Source organism: Schistocerca serialis, unplaced genomic scaffold, assembly GCF_023864345.2.
Source record: "Schistocerca serialis cubense isolate TAMUIC-IGC-003099 unplaced genomic scaffold, iqSchSeri2.2 HiC_scaffold_1261, whole genome shotgun sequence".
Classification (NCBI taxonomy): domain Eukaryota; kingdom Metazoa; phylum Arthropoda; class Insecta; order Orthoptera; family Acrididae; genus Schistocerca; species Schistocerca serialis.
The window spans coordinates 7730393-7746566 of NW_026047471.1; the positions used below are offsets into that span (position 1 = coordinate 7730393).

The following is a 16174-nucleotide window of genomic DNA, read 5'->3' on the forward strand; positions in this document are numbered from 1 at the left end:
TTTCTAGACACCCATAACCCCAAACCTCTTGTCTGGCTCAGGTTCATTGATGACATCTTCATGATCTGAAGCCAGAGAAAAAACATTCTGTCGTCATTCCTACACAGCCTCAACATCTTATCATCTTCATTTGGTCATTCTCTGCCCAAATTCAAGCTTCTGGACATTGAGCTCCACCTCTCTCGTGCCTCCATCCATACCTCTCTCCATATGAGACCAACTGACTATCAACAGTATTTGAATTTTGATAGCTGTCATCCGACCTACATGAAAAAAAATCATCCCCATATAGTCAAACCACCCAAGGAAGGTGCATATGCAGTGATGAGACTTCCATTCCCTACTACCCTGAACATCTTGCTAAGGCACTATTCTCCAAATGTAGTCCAATGACAGATTTCCCATGCCATTCCCTCACAAATCCCTAATCCTCCAACAACACCCTTGAACCTAATGCAAAATAGCACCACCATAATTACCAATATGATTCCAGAGTAGAACTGTGAAGCATACCCTTTAACAGGACTTCAACTACTTATCAAGATGCCCAGAAATGAGGAGCATCCTATGCACAATCCTTCCCTCCCCTCCCAAAATTGTATTTTGCTGTCTACCCAATCTATACAATTTCCTGATCCATCCTCATGCCACACACACTCCTAACTCCTTGCCACTCCTTGCAGGTACAAGACATGTCCAGTATACCCACTGATCACATCCTTCTCTAGTCCCATCACAGGCTGACTTACCTCATCAGAGACAGGGCCACTTGTGAATGTAGTCATGTGCTATACTAGTTCTGCTGTAATTTTTGCACAGCATTTATGTGACCAACCAGCTGTTCATCTGAATGAATGGTCATAACCAAACTGTGACCAAGAGCAGAGTTGACCATCCACAGATTGAGCATGTTGCTGAGCACAAATGCTCAATTTCAATGGCTTCTTCACAACCCATATCATCTGTATCGATTACCCAAATACCAGCTTCTCTGAACTACATACACAGAGGTTGTTCTCACAATAGGTCCTTTGCTCCTGTAATTCACTGGGCTCCAGTCCTCACTAGTGCCTTGCCCCCCACCCACCTTAACTCTGCTGCAGAGTCTTAACTTAACTCATCCTGCACCCACACTCTCTTCTCTACAGCCTCCCTTCCTATCAACTCCTGTATTATTATACTCACCAGTGCCAGAGCCCTAGTCACATTCCTATCCCATGCACATTCTCTTCCTCCTCCATTCCTATTCATGCACCAACTCATTCCATCCCAGTGATCAGACCATCAGATCCCGTTCACCAGCCATCCCTCCCCCCCCCCCCCCTTCCTCCCCCTTAGTCCTTTCTCCTCTTACCCCTTCGACCTGACATGACTCCTCAACACAGTTTTTTAAGTAACATTAATTGTAATCTTATAAATTTACATAGTTAATTCAACATTTTAAATTGGTTCAGTGGAAATTTTTTCACACTTTGACACAGCAAAGGCATAAAATGAATAATGAAAGTGATAACAAAAATAAACATACAGATTAGCAGTTCACAAAAGAAATTCAGTTTTAGTTACATGTAATCTTTCAATTTCCATATTGATGTACCTTGTCCACTGCTGGTATTTGCAACTGGAGGCTTATTGTGGTTCAGTGCTCTTGGGGACCAGATTTTATGTGGAGAAATGCCTTGCTCATCTGACTGTTGCAGTTTTCACCCAGCTCTTGGTATGATGTGTTGCTACATCTTGGTGTTGATAGGAACATTTCGGTTTGGTAGTGGTGTTGATTACTTGTTGAATGGCATGGCTGCAAACAGCAGATTGTAGAATTGCTGCAGCACAGCATATTCTGCTGACACAATGCAGTGTGCGATTTGCAGGGGGGGATTGGGGGGATTTGCCCCCCCCCCCCCCCCCCCCCCTCTGCATCAGTACACCCCCTCCGCTGGTTTTAGTTTAAGCATCCCTACCTGGGATGTTTATTTCCCACGCACTGGAGTAAAACTTTACATATAATTTAAATTTGTGGAGCCAAACACTGAAAGTTTTTAATAAGTCTTACTATTAATACTATTAATATGTTTCAGTTTTCTATCATCAGAATAAGTACAACTTTTCGCAAATGTGCCTCTACTTTTTGAATTCCGCTCATATATCTGTACCTGTATGTTGATGAATTTGTAAATAAGCTTTACTTATAATGTACTTTTAAAGATATAACAAGGGATGGCTTTTCTGATAGTGCATACGCGTCAGTAGTGAGTTTCGGAATTAACATCTATTTGTAAATAGCTGTTTAACCATGCGTAACACCACGGTCGAAGCTAGTAACATACATAATTCTAATAACCCCCTAAGACATCCCCCCCACTGGTAAAAGCACAAACCGCACCCTGACACAATGTAACCATAGAGGTGTGAGTGTGTGTACTTCAATTCAAAATAAGATTTTTACAAATGCTATCAAAGTTTTCAGTCTTGTTTATGTGCCTTTTGATGATTCAGTGCCTCTGCTATTTAGTAAGTAGTTACCTTTACTACTAAATAATTTACAAAATCAAAATACATTTGAGAAAGATCTTTTAGAAAAATGATGGGGTGTCGAGATGCATGAGTGGCAGGGGGGGGGGGGGGGGGAGATAGAATATGCTGTACAAAGAAATGTATGTGAAAAGCAAGAAACTTAATGAGGAGAAGAGGAAAAGAGAAAGGGGGACAGATTTAAAGTGTAGGCATTCCAAATATCTCATTGAATTTCATGGATTCCAACTGGAAATTAAAGACATCAACATGAAGGTAGTTCTAGAACATGACTATGATAACAATGTACAATATATGAAAACATGAAGGCAGTTTTGGAAACTGTGAACCACAACTGCAAGAGCATTCCCAGGCTAACATTAGTACCTGCAGCATGTGAAAACAATAAAGAGTTTGCACAGGGTCTCCAGGTACTGCATGGCCCCTAGGTGCCACAACTCATGTGCAGCTGCGTACAAGTGTGGCTTTATGCAGCTACAGCCCCTTCATGTCTCGTTCTCATTGCATCTTACCTGCTTCAAGTATTGTAGTACAGCTGACATTGCTACGAATTGAACTGCGCTACATTACTGGCTTTTGAGCATGCTCCTCTTTGGCCTATTTACTTGCATTACCAATGATGGCAGCTGCATTGTACTTGGATTTGGACACAGTTGATTATCATCTGTGCTCACTTGAGTGTGTCTCAGAAACTTTACTAGCCATGACTAATAAGCAAAGAAGTGGCAAAATGTCAACATTCAAAGGGTAACCATAACACATGACAAAATGTATGGAACTTTCTAGTCACCTTATAACAGAAATAAAAAGAAGGTACCCACAAAGGTTTACTGGTATGACACATTTGCTGTAAGTGTCCTTCTCACTGAACATGTGAGTGATAGACTCCTATATCAATTTCTTCGTGAAAAAGAACTTGATGTGTAATATTTTGTTGGTGTGTGTGTTTTCTGTAGTTAACTAGTTGACTGTCTTTCACTATGTTTCTAAGAGTGAGATACTCATTGGCACTCCCATTGCCTAGCCTTTTATGCCATTCACATTCTAGTAAATTGTCACATGAGTATGTCTGTATATGTATTTTAGAGTACCTTGTTACTGGACAATTAAAGGCAGAAAAGAACTTATAATCAGATTCTACCTTGAGGGTACGTTTTCTTTAATTTGTTCACAGAAATGAGATTGGCAATGTCTAAAGTCTTCCTAACATCTCAAAAGGTGATATTCTTATCTTGATACAATTTCTGTGTTAAACTTGTTCGGCTCTGTGTTAGCTTTATTTGTGTCAAATGTTGCCGCAGCCCTGCCCACATACTGCATCAGTGTTCAACATACTTCATGTGTCCTATTAGCATTACATATTCTGACTCCACACACTAGCAAAACAGAATTGAATGGAGAAGGACCACACAGATGATTCACAAACGAACTTCTAAGTTTTGTTGATGGTTTTAGCCTGGCATGACTACTGCTCATGTCTCATTTGAATGTGCAGCCACCAACAAACTCTTTCTTTACAGCAACACTCAGTATCCCACTGCAGAGCAAATAATGTAACCTAATGCCAGGGACATGCTTCATCACAAAGCTTACTTGGATGCTTCCTCAAATGCTGTTGCTTCAAATACCAAAAACAAAAACAGGCTCTCCATCAAGTACTGAACTTTTGTCACACTCCTAAATTAAACTGTAATTACTTGAGGCTTTGCTTCAGTATTTCTCTAAATATTTTCAAGAATTATAAAGCTAGTAATAAACTAGTAGTTTAATAAAATGAGGGAAGCAATATGAAATGGAAGTGTCATTTAAATTTTCCTTGTTTTCTCATGGTTCATAATCTTTGACCATTATTTCATAAAACCCAAAATTCTTGTTTACCATAGCTCTTTAAAAAATAGAGAAATTGGAATACATAATACAAGATATCACTACAGGTACTTATCTCAATCATTCTTCTACAGTTTCCATTCAGTTCAGTTCACTTGGTACACAGTTCTGCGAGTTTGTGTAGAATTCTGTTGGAGCTACATGGAGGGACTGGCAAACATCATGTGCAGCTTTATGTTTTTACAAGACATTTTCTGCATATGTAATTCTTGATAAAGTGAAATGACTGATTATTGAGAGACAATTTTGTACATTAGAAAATTAAAACTAAACTCAGTGGTCAGTCCATGAAGACCACATGAAGCTGACCAGTCACCACGTAATCGTCTGCCATGTGGCATCATGCAGATGCGGTATGGACAGAAATGGAGTCAACACCCTGCTCTCCCAACTATAGTCAACCTTCAGATTTCAGATCTTGGAGCCACTACTTCTCATTCAAGTAGTTCCTTAACTGGCATCGTGAGGCTGAGTGCACTATGTTATAGTCCTCCCACTAAGGAAAAATCCCTGGCAGTACCAGAAATTGAATCCACATTTTCCACCTAATAACATGCCTTATGACATACTTCTTGTTCCTGCATGAGATCATTGTAGTCCAGAGCTCTTCTTCTCAGGAATTCACATCATTCCCAAGCCATGATGGCAAAGTGTAAATGACTTCTCCAGCACAAGTTAAGATACTCACTCATCATCATGTCTTGTTGATGGACAGTGTTCACATTTCTCCTTTCATATCTGCACATAAATTAAAAAAGAAACATGTACACAGTAGACATTACTCTCTGTACTACTAACAAAAATCAAATGTCTCCATGAAAATCTTTTGTCACTATTGTAGTAAGTGAGACATGTTGCTATCATAAAAAGTACCACTGCAGGGTGAGAGTCAGAATAGCTTGCCACTTGGCTTGGAGGTGGTTATACATTAGAAAGGATGAAAAAAACATTTTCAGTCATACTAACCAGTTTGTCTTCTTGCAAAATGAATGAATGGTAATACATTTCATGGTATCCAGATCTAGAGGACCACTTTTGGCATTAATAGTGTTTTCCATGGTCAGGCCACCCCTGTCATTAGCTCATTTACCTTTACTGTCTTCTTGTCTACCATTTTGAAGTGATAGTCTGAATTCACAGAGTGAAATTCTTTTATGCATCTCACTCACACACAAGTCAGCTGAGACCACCTATTTATTACATGGGACAAATTCAGGTGCAACCATATGTGGAGTGGGAGCAAATTATTGATCACAGTATTCAGTACCAACTCCTTTCAGCACTTTAACAGAATGTTACTAGTCCACAGATAATGTTACAATTTTACATCTTAATGTGTCATATATTTCATATTGGTCTATTGTACATATAGGGTTAAACATTGTCATCTTTTTCAGGTTTACCTTATTATGTCTGTACCACCTGGTGTCTTTGAAAGTGGACTTGCAATACCTGGAATCCACTGGTTTCACCAAAAACATAATAGGAAATATATTGTAATGGTTCAAGAATTCCGTGATATCATAATGGGTCAGTTTGCAGGTCACCATCACACAGATACGTTCAGAGTTTTTTACAACAAAAATGGTATGTTTCTATGTTACAGCATGATTTTTACAAAATTTTTGTTTGCTATATGATTCCTGTGATTACATTTGCCACTTAGTACCACATGTCAAGAGGTTAATAACAAAATAAATTGCTATATTTAGAGAAATAATTACATTCATCCAACAAGGATATGGACATGCTCGATAGTAACACTATTCAAAACATAACAATGCCTACTTACCAGCTGTTTCAATCGAACAAATTCTGTATCAGGTTCAGAGAATTGTGCAAACCCAACTGATGACTGCTGTATATGCCATCTTACATCATAAATGGATGTTTGAATCCTAATTTTAGCACACCTCTCTCCTGACCATGAATGCCAGCCTTAATTTTTATGATACTGACTGTATCTTGTTCCAGTCCTCCCCTGTGGAAAAGTTTTTAACCATACCTGGGATCAAACACATACATTGTGTAGCAGTTAAGTCCACTGACCCTTTCATAAAGATATACATTACACAACAGCAAGTAAACCACATTAACGGCATAAACAGAAAAGTAGCATCTCCTTTTAATCTACTGAGTGAAAAATTCGTAAATACGTTTATGCAGTTTAGCACTAATCTTGCAAAGAAAAAAAATCATATTATATCAATAAAGAAACTGCACAATTCTCCATAAATAACTACAAATTGAAGAAGCTTTTGAAGCCAGTGGCTCCTTCTTCTTACAGAAGGATTGAAGGGAAAGAAAGAGGGATGAAGAAAAAGGACTGATAAGGTTTAGGAACTTGAGGGAGTTATGGAAATGTCATCAACTTTTCTGTCAAAAGAAGGAGCCACTGGCTCCAAAAGCTTTTGCATTTCCATATACTTTATATGTGTTTTCTCCCAACAGCTCTTGGTGACTAGATTTTTACCCATTTAATTATTTTTTATTTTCAAACTTTTATCATTTTTGATGGTATATAAATTGAAGCAGTTGTATTTAAAATGACAAAATCTAGCAAAGGCATGGAACATAGTATATCACACAATTAAAGCATGAACAAAATCAAGCAATGGAAAATCCATGATGGAATAATGACAATATTATGAAAATGATAGATTGCTACTCACCATACAGGGGAGATGCTGATACACAGACAGGTACAACAAAGAAACTGCTAAACAACTAAACTTTCAGCCAGAAGGCCTTCTTGTGAACTAAACAACACACACAAACACACACACACACACACACACACACACACACACACACACACACACACACACACACACACACACACACGACCATTGTCTCTGGTTTCAGTGATCAGACTGCAAGCAACAGTGCATGATGGGAGAATCAATCTGGTGGTGGGGGTAAGGAGGTGGCTGCGGCATGGATAGGAGGATGGGGTGGGAGACAGTAAAGTGCTGCTTGTGGGAGCATACAGGGGCGAGGTGGAGAGAGGGTAGAGCAGCTATGTGCAGTTGGGAGGTTAGACAATGGCTGGGGGAGGGGGAGGGGATAAGTGGAAAAGGAGAGCGGTAAAATGACTGGGTGTGTTGGTGGAATAGAAGGCTGTGTAGCACCAGAGAGGGCACAGGGAAATGGATAGGTGCATGAAGGACAGCGACTAATGAAGGTTGAGGTCAGGGGGTTATGGGAACCTAAGATATATTGCAGGGAGAGTTCCCACCTGTGCAATTCAGAAGAGCTGGTGTTGGTAGCAAGGATCCAGATGGCACAGGCTGTGAAGCAGTCATTAAAGTGAAGAATATTGTATTGGGCAGCATACTCAGCAACTGGGTAGTCCAGGTGTTTTTAGGCACAGTTTGTCAGTGGCAATTCATGGTGACACAGAGCTTGTTGGTTGTCATGCCCACCTAGAATGCAGCTTAGTTTGTGGATCAATGACTGCTCTTACAGATAGTCCTGCCTTTGATGGGATAGGTGATGCTTGTGACTGGACTGGAGTAGTTGGTGATGGGAGGATGTAGGGTGCAGGTCTCGCATCAAGGTCTATTACAGGGATATGAGCCAGGAGCGGAATAGGGATGGGCAAGGATATTGTGTAAGTTTGCTGGGTGGCTGAAAATCACTTTGGGAGGGGTGGGAAGGATAATGGGTAGGACATTCTTCATTTAAGGGCATGATGGGAGGTAGCATTAAAAATTATGAAACAGGCTCGAGTTTTCTAACATCATCAATGCTAACAATTGGAAACAGCAGTTGTGAAGATAATTGTTATTGTTATTTAGCTTATAACACACAAATGTGAAGAATAATATTCCTCACATTTGCATGCTGTATTCTAAATAATGATAAAAATTTGATTAAGTAATGTCTATGAAGAATTTAACTACCTCAAGTAGCAATACAACACTTGCAGAAGTAATACAGGAACCAATTAAAATACAATTGCACACATGTTAACACGAAAGTACAGTTGTATAAATATCACATAAAAGTGAATGGTACATACCAGCAGATAAAGTTAACATATTTCATCTGTTATTTGGCATAGCTCTTCTTTGGACTATACAAGTCCAGAGTTCAAATTGTACTGAGGCTGCTTGTTGCGACAGTGCCATGAGATTTAAAAGTGCCACTACGTCAGTACGCGAACATTTCGAAAGAGGTGCTCCACAGCTCGGCCGAGCGTGGGAGCACGACCTGGTTATGAACGGCGCCGGCCGCATGTCACGGCACGGCAGTCGAATGACAGATATGGAGTTGATAGCATGTAACCCGCTATTGTTTCTACTTTTGTATATCCCTGCAATTTATTAGTGATTAAAGGTTATAACATGTTTTGACGACAACGTCGGGTATTTTTTTTCCTGCATTGTGGAATTGTGTGTTCGTGTCGGGGCAGCCATGGAACAGCTTATGCAAGCACTCATTGAACAACAAACACAGCTGACGGCTGCTATTCAGGCACAACAAATGCAGCTGACGGCTGCTATTCAGGCGTTGTCGACATCGCTTACTCATCGTCCGTCTTCCTCTTCTCCGCCTCCGTTCCCTCCTTACGACGAGGCCGCTGAAGACTGGGAGGATTATGAGAAGCATTTGCGGCAACACTTCTTGGCTTTCGGCGTTGTCAACACTCCTATGTGTAAGTCGTTATTTCTATCTTGGATTTCCCCACGGATCTATCAGCTGCTATCTCAGTTAGTCCCTCTGCGGGAACCTGCCTCTCTGTCCTTCCAAGAAATGTGTGAATTATTGTCTAACTATTACCGAAAAAACACCCACGTCGTTGCCGCCCACGTGGCGTTCTACCGATGTCGTAAACAGCCCCATCAATCTTACTGGGCTTGGGCGGTGGAACTACATGGTCTGAGTAGGAAATGTCAGTTTGTCACGGACACTCATCATGAGTCTTATGCTGATTCAATGGTTCGGGACGCTATTCTACGGCTTGCTCCTGATAAAGAAGTTCGGCAACATGCCTTACAACTGCCAAACCCGTTGTTGTCGGAAGTTATCAGCATCGCTCAATCTTTTGAAGTGGCTCACGCTGCTGGTGTGCAAATAGACGCGTGGTGTGATGTTGGCGCTGTACAGACCACTTTCGACGCGAACAATTTGCCTGTTTCACAGGGGAACGACGATGTGGCGGCGGTTCACTCGCGTCAACAACGTCGCGTTGGGCCACCACACTCGCAGCGAAAACAGCAACCACAGAAGCAGGTTCGTTCCGCACTTCCTTCTTGTCCACGTTGTTTCATACAGCATGACAGGGCCACGTGTCCAAAACGTTGGGCCACGTGTAATTCATGTAGGAAAAAAGGCCACATTGCTACTGTGTGTCAGTCCCCTAAAGTTCCTGTCGGCGAGGACGAGGCATCGGACATGGATGTTAACTGTGTGATTTCTCCAACAAATAAGTTGTTTGTTACTGTTCGTGTTCTGGATAAAGACATTCGCATATAAGTGGACACTGGCTCTGCAGTAACTCTCATTAATTCTCACACCTATTTGGAGTTGGGCTCCCCTCCCTTGTCTCCCGTTACGCAGAATCTGCGAACTTATAATAAGCAGAAAATTCCTATCGTTGGCCAGTTTGATGCTTGCACTGCCTACAAGTCTGTTGTTAGGCCCCTCACGTTTTATGTGGTGGATCATGCGGGCACGGAAAACCTGTTCGGTTATGATGCTTTCCAGTTGTTCAGGTTCTCCATTGATGATGATGTGCACCTCATATCTGAGGATATTCCATATCAACAGCTGGATGGATTGTGTTCTGAATTCTCGTCCATGTTCTCTGCTGGTCTGGGTCGGGCCAAGGGTTTTGAAGCCCACATTACTCTTAAACCTACAGCTCGCCCTAAGTTTTTCCGGGCACGCCCTATTCCGATGGCGTTGCGTGTGCCTGTCAAGGCTGAGATAGACAGGTTAACAGCTTCAGGGATTCTCCTTCCTGTTGCCTCCAGCGAATGGGCATCGCCAATCATGGTGGTTTCTAAACCAAACGGGAGTCTGCGATTGTGCGGTGATTTTAAAGCCACTGTCAACGCTCAGAGCCTCCTTGACACTTATCCTCTTCCCCGTCCTGAGGAGTTATTTACCAAGCTCGCTGGGGTCCAGTTGTTTTCCAAACTTGACTTATCGGAGGCATACCATCAGTTGCCGTTGGATGCGTCTTCCAAGGAATTTCTCATCATAAACACTCCTTGTGGGTTGTATCAGTACCAGCGGTTACCATTTGGTGTCGCTAGCGCGTTGGCCAATTTTCAGCGGTTTTTGGAACAGCTCACGGCTTCCATTCCCGGCTGCATCAACTACCTGGATGACATTGTTGTCACGGGGGCCTCCGCTGAGCAGCACCTTGGCAATTTGCGTTCACTGTTTCGGGTTCTGCATTCGGCTGGGTTGAAGTGCAATCTGGACAAGTCACAGTTCTTCCAACCCTCCATTATTTATCTTGGTTTCCACTTGTCCCGTGAGGGTATACGTTCTCTACGACAGCACGTTGCGGCCATTACCGCTCTACCCCGGCCGTCTACGGTCAAAGAACTTCAGGCGTTTCTAGGCAAGATTGCTTATTATCACAAATTCATTCCCTCCGCGGCGGCGGTGGCTCATCCTCTGCATCAGCTGTTACGCAAAAACGTTCCTTTCTGCTGGTCCGACGAGTGTGAGCAGGCTTTTGTCCACCTGAAGGCTCATTTGCAGTCGGCGCCTTGTCTTGCCGCATTCCGTCCAGGTCAGCACTTGGTTCTGGTGACTGACGTGTCACAGTATGGCCTAGGGGCTGTTCTCGCCCATCGGTATGAGGATGGGTCGGAACCCATCGCCTACGCTTCCAAGACCCTCAACAATGCCCAACGGCGTTACTCTCAAATCGAAAAGGAGGCGCTCGCTATCATTTATGCTCCCAAAAAGTTCAGCGTTTTTTTGTATGGTTCTAAGTTTCACCTCATCACCGACCACAAGCTGCTGGTCTGTCTGTTCAGCCCCTCGGCATCGCTTCCTGATAAGGCAGCTCACCGCCTGCAACGTTGGGCCTTATATTTGTCTCATTTTCACTATGAGATTCACTATCGCCCCACGGCCCAGCATGCCAACGCTGACGCACTGTCGCGTTTGCCGATGGGCCCCGACCCGGTTTTCGATCGCGATGAACTACTCTGTTTCCACATTGATGAGGAAGAACGTCGTGCAGTCGAGGGTTTTCCACTTACAGGTTTGCAGGTCGCGTCGGCTACTGCGCGGGACCCGGTCCTGCATCAGGTGATCGGTTTTGTTCAACGGGGTTGGCCAGATAGGACCAAGGGCCGGGCATCAGATGCCCTTCGCAACTACCAAGCCTTGCGCCTTCATCTCTCTGTTCGTGAGGGTGTTGTTCTTCTGGCCACAGATGGCAATCTCCACGGGTCGTGGTGCCAGCCTCTCTTCGCAAAGATGTTCTCAAACTATTGCATGAAGGCCATTGGGGGATTTCTCGGACTAAGTCCCTGGCCCGCAGGCACGTTTATTGGCCTGGTATTGATTCGGACATCGCCCACATGGTCGCTGCGTGTAGTCAGTGTGCTCAACAACTGGCTGCACCTTGTACTATGCCCTCCCCATGGCCTGATCTGGTGCAGCCGTGGGAACGGGTGCACGCTGACTTTGCCAGCCCCTTCCTCGGCACTTATTGGCTACTGTTGATTGACGCCTTCTCGAAGTTTCCGTTTGTTGTTCGATGTCCGTCGCCCACCACTGCGGCGACGACGCTGGCTTTGTCCAAAATCTTTGCGCTAGAAGGTCTTCCATCCACGATTGTCACGGACAATGGCCCTCAGTTCTCTTCACAGGCCCTCCGTGATTTTTGAACTGGACAAGGGATTCATCATGTTACAGCACCGCCCTTCCATCCGCAATCAAATGGGGAGGTCGAGTGCCTTGTTTGCACTTTCAAAAGCCAGATGAAAAAATTCTTTAGTGATTTTTCCACAGATGACGCTCTGTAGCAATTTCTGAGTTCTTATCGCTTCACGCCTCTGGGTTATCGCAGCCCTGCTGAACTCTTGCATGGCCGCCAACTGCGCACTCTACTGCACCTGATTCACCCTGTCAGGCCTTGTACTGTGTCCTCTAGTGCTGGAAAATACTCAGTGGGCGCCGACGTGTGGGCACGAGGGTATGGATCTCGCCCTAAATGGATTCCAGGGGTGGTCCAGGCTCTTTGCGGCCGCCGGCTTTGTGAAATACGTACGGACGACGGCATGGTTATTCGCCATTACGACCAGATGCGCCCACGAGTGGTGGCCACGCCGGTGCCACCGCCCCTTCTTTCGTCTCCACCAGCCCGAGAAGCCAGTCCTGTCGCTGCTGCCGATCTTCCGGGCGTGTTGCTGCAGCCAACGTCGCTACCGCTTCCGTGTACGCCGGAACCGGCCCCAGTTGCGACGCCGCCTTCTCCGGGACCCATCTCGCTGGAACACACCCCCAGGTCCACGACACCTCTGGATGCTGCTCCGGAGTTTTCACCCATCATCTCGTCCAGGAGGCGCGTTCCACGTGCAAGCTTCCGTCCTGGACATTTTCGACCATACTCTCATGTTTCTCCGCGGGATCTTCTCGGGGCCTCCCAAGAGGCCATGGATGTCTCCGCACTGTCCGTGTCTCCAAGGAAGTGAGTGTTTTTTTTCAAGGGGGTAAAAGTGTTGTGACAGTGCCAAGAGATTTAAAAGTGCCGCTACGTCAGTACGCGAACACGGCGATAGAGGCGCTCCTCAGCTCGGCCGAGCGCGGGAGCTCCACCTGGCTATGAACGGCGCCGGCCGCATGTCACGGCACGGGAGTCGAATGACAGATACGGAGTTAATAGCATGTAATCCGCTATTGTTTCTACTTTTGTATATCCCCGCAATTTATTAATGATTAAAGGTTATAACACTGCTGTTTACAATTATCTCACAGCTGGCCTCAGTGTACATCATTCATGACTATGTCACCCTCTGTACATGCATCATGTTACACTAATACATTGTATTTGTCCTGGGTTATTTCTTATCACAAAGCTCACAATTTTAAGGAAGTAGATGTTTTTTTGATATACAATAAGAGTGACTACAACAGGTGAGTGATGTTAAAGCTGTAAAAATTCTTTACAGTCAGAGTGGTAGTAATATGAACTACATTGTGTTCTTGGATATCGATATGTATATAATTATTTTTTGTATTACATTAGAGAAGTACATTACATATAAATATTTCTAGGAACATTACACATATATTGGTTTCTAGCAAATTTAATGATAGCAGTTACAAGAGGATTAAGGTCACAGTTTTAAATATACCTTCATGAACTTTAGTCACTGAGTTATGAGATAGCTTTAAACAGCAACCTCAGTTCAACTTGAATTCTGGACATGTGTAGGCCAAAAGGGGTGATGCCAAATAACAGCTGAAATGTGTTGTCATTATCTGTAGGTATGTACCACCCAATTATATGAAAAAGTATTGCAACTGTACTTTTCTGTTAACATATATCTGATTGTATTTCAATTGGGTCCCGTTCTTTAAGTGAAAACTTTTAAAACTTTCCAAATAAAACAAATGTTACTAACAATCTGTATCTTTGTTCTTCATTTCTATCTGTTCACACTGTCCCGCCACATTAATGCGAGACGTGCTAGGAGAGGTTGTGGAAGGCAACGAAAGGAATCTGGAGTCAGGCCGACTCCAATACCGCGGCCAGCTACGCTAGCTTTCTCGGCTGAGCATTCGTGGCGCCAGTAGCCCGATTGAGATGGTCTCGCAGTTTCTCGATTGGCTTTACATCCGAGGAGTTTGACAGCCATGGGAGTACGGTAAACGTACCCTGGTGCTCTGCAAGCTGTGTGACACTTTGTATGGTCCTGCTAGTGATGCCAGTGTGCCGAGGGGAAAAAACTGCATGTAGGGACGCATGTGGTCCCCAAAGACAGACCCATACTTGTTCTGATCCATTGGGTCCTCCAGAATGACGAGATCACCCAGGGAGGCCAGGAAAACATTCCCCAGACAATAGCACTCCCTCATACCGCGGAAATTGTTGTAGTGTGTTTGCTTTCAAACGCTACATGCCGTACATGCCAAAGGCCATCTACCCGATGCAGCATGAAACGTGATTCATCCGAAAAGGCCACCTGTCACCATTCAGTGGATGTCCAGTTGCGCTATTGGCGAGCAAATTCCAGCCTTTGTCGCTGATGAACAGCGGTCAGCATGGGTACATGAACCAGGCGTTTGCTACAGAGGCCCTTACGAAGCAGCATTCGCTGAACAGTCGTTTAGGAGACACTGTCGGTATCCCCTTGGTTCATCTGCACGGTCAGTCGCTCAACAGTTGCACATCTATTCGCACGTACACATCTATGCAGTAGTCTTTCACCCCTATGATCTGTGGCGCATGGTGCACCGCGGTTGCCTCGGCGTCTGTTTTGAATAGCACCATCTTGCCTTGTACGGTGGTACGGTGTACTTGAACCACGGCGGCACGCCAACCGTTTACAAATTTAGCTGTTGCAGAAATGCTTCCGCCCTTCACCCGAAAGGCAATGTATGCCCTTTTCGACTTCAGATGAGTCGACCAGTTTCCGCGTTACGATAACGATTGCACTCTTTTCTGTGTCCCCCCACCCCCTTCAAAAAAATGGTTCAAATGGCTCTGAGCACTATGGGACTTAACTTCTAAGGTCATCAGTGCCCTAGAACTTAGAACTACTTAAACCTAACCAACCTAAGGACATCACACACATCCATGCCCGAGGCAGGATTCGAGCCTGCGACCGCAGCGGTCGCGCGGCTACCCCCTTCCCTGAGACACTTTAAATACTGTCCACTATTAATGCCGCCACTTGCTGTCTGTCACTTGTTACTGCATGATGACGTCGAATATACGCGGTGTTCAAATTAATGTGACTGGGCCTTGTATTTGTCAACATCGTCACCCTTGGGACGAACACATTTCTCCCAACGAGAAACCAATTTGTTTATACCGTCATGCATGAACGTATGACGTTGTTGAGGGACCCACTGTGATATCAGCGTTAGATACACACTTGTTAGGGGTTGAGATCGACCGCGATCCGTAATATACACTCCTGGAAATTGAAATAAGAACACCGTGAATTCATTGTCCCAGGAAGGGGAAACTTTATTGACACATTCCTGGGGTCAGATACATCACATGATCACACTGACAGAACCACAGGCACATAGACACAGGCAACAGAGCATGCACAATGTCGGCACTAGTACAGTGTATATCCAACTTTCGCAGCAATGCAGGCTGCTATTCTCCCATGGAGACGATCGTAGAGATGCTGGATGTAGTCCTGTGGAACGGCTTGCCATGCCATTTCCACCTGGCGCCTCAGTTGGACCAGCGTTCGTGCTGGACGTGCAGACCGCGTGAGACGACGCTTCATCCAGTCCCAAACATGCTCCATGGGGGACAGATCCGGAGATCTTGCTGGCCAGGGTAGTTGACTTACACCTTCTAGAGCACGTTGGGTGGCACGGGATACATGCGGACGTGCATTGTCCTGTTGGAACAGCAAGTTCCCTTGCCGGTCTAGGAATGGTAGAACGATGGGTTCGATGACGGTTTGGATGTACCGTGCACTATTCAGTGTCCCCTCGACGATCACCAGTGGTGTACGGCCAGTGTAGGAGATCGCTCCCCACACCATGATGCCGGGTGTTGGCCCTGTGTGCCTCGGTCGTATGCAGT

General features: G+C 44.5%; 1 protein-coding gene across 1 annotated transcript in view; it reads left to right on the plus strand.

Annotated features, from left to right (window-relative positions):
- The first annotated feature begins 2834 nt into the window (after window positions 1-2834).
- Window positions 2835-16174, plus strand: part of LOC126438174 (L-dopachrome tautomerase yellow-f2-like) — a 29385-nt gene continuing 16045 nt past the window's right edge. Inside the window, exons 1-2 of the mRNA XM_050090547.1 lie at window positions 2835-2942; window positions 5817-6006. Of these exons, the coding sequence (XP_049946504.1) occupies window positions 2835-2942; window positions 5817-6006 (298 nt within the window). The remainder of the gene's footprint in view (window positions 2943-5816; window positions 6007-16174) is intronic.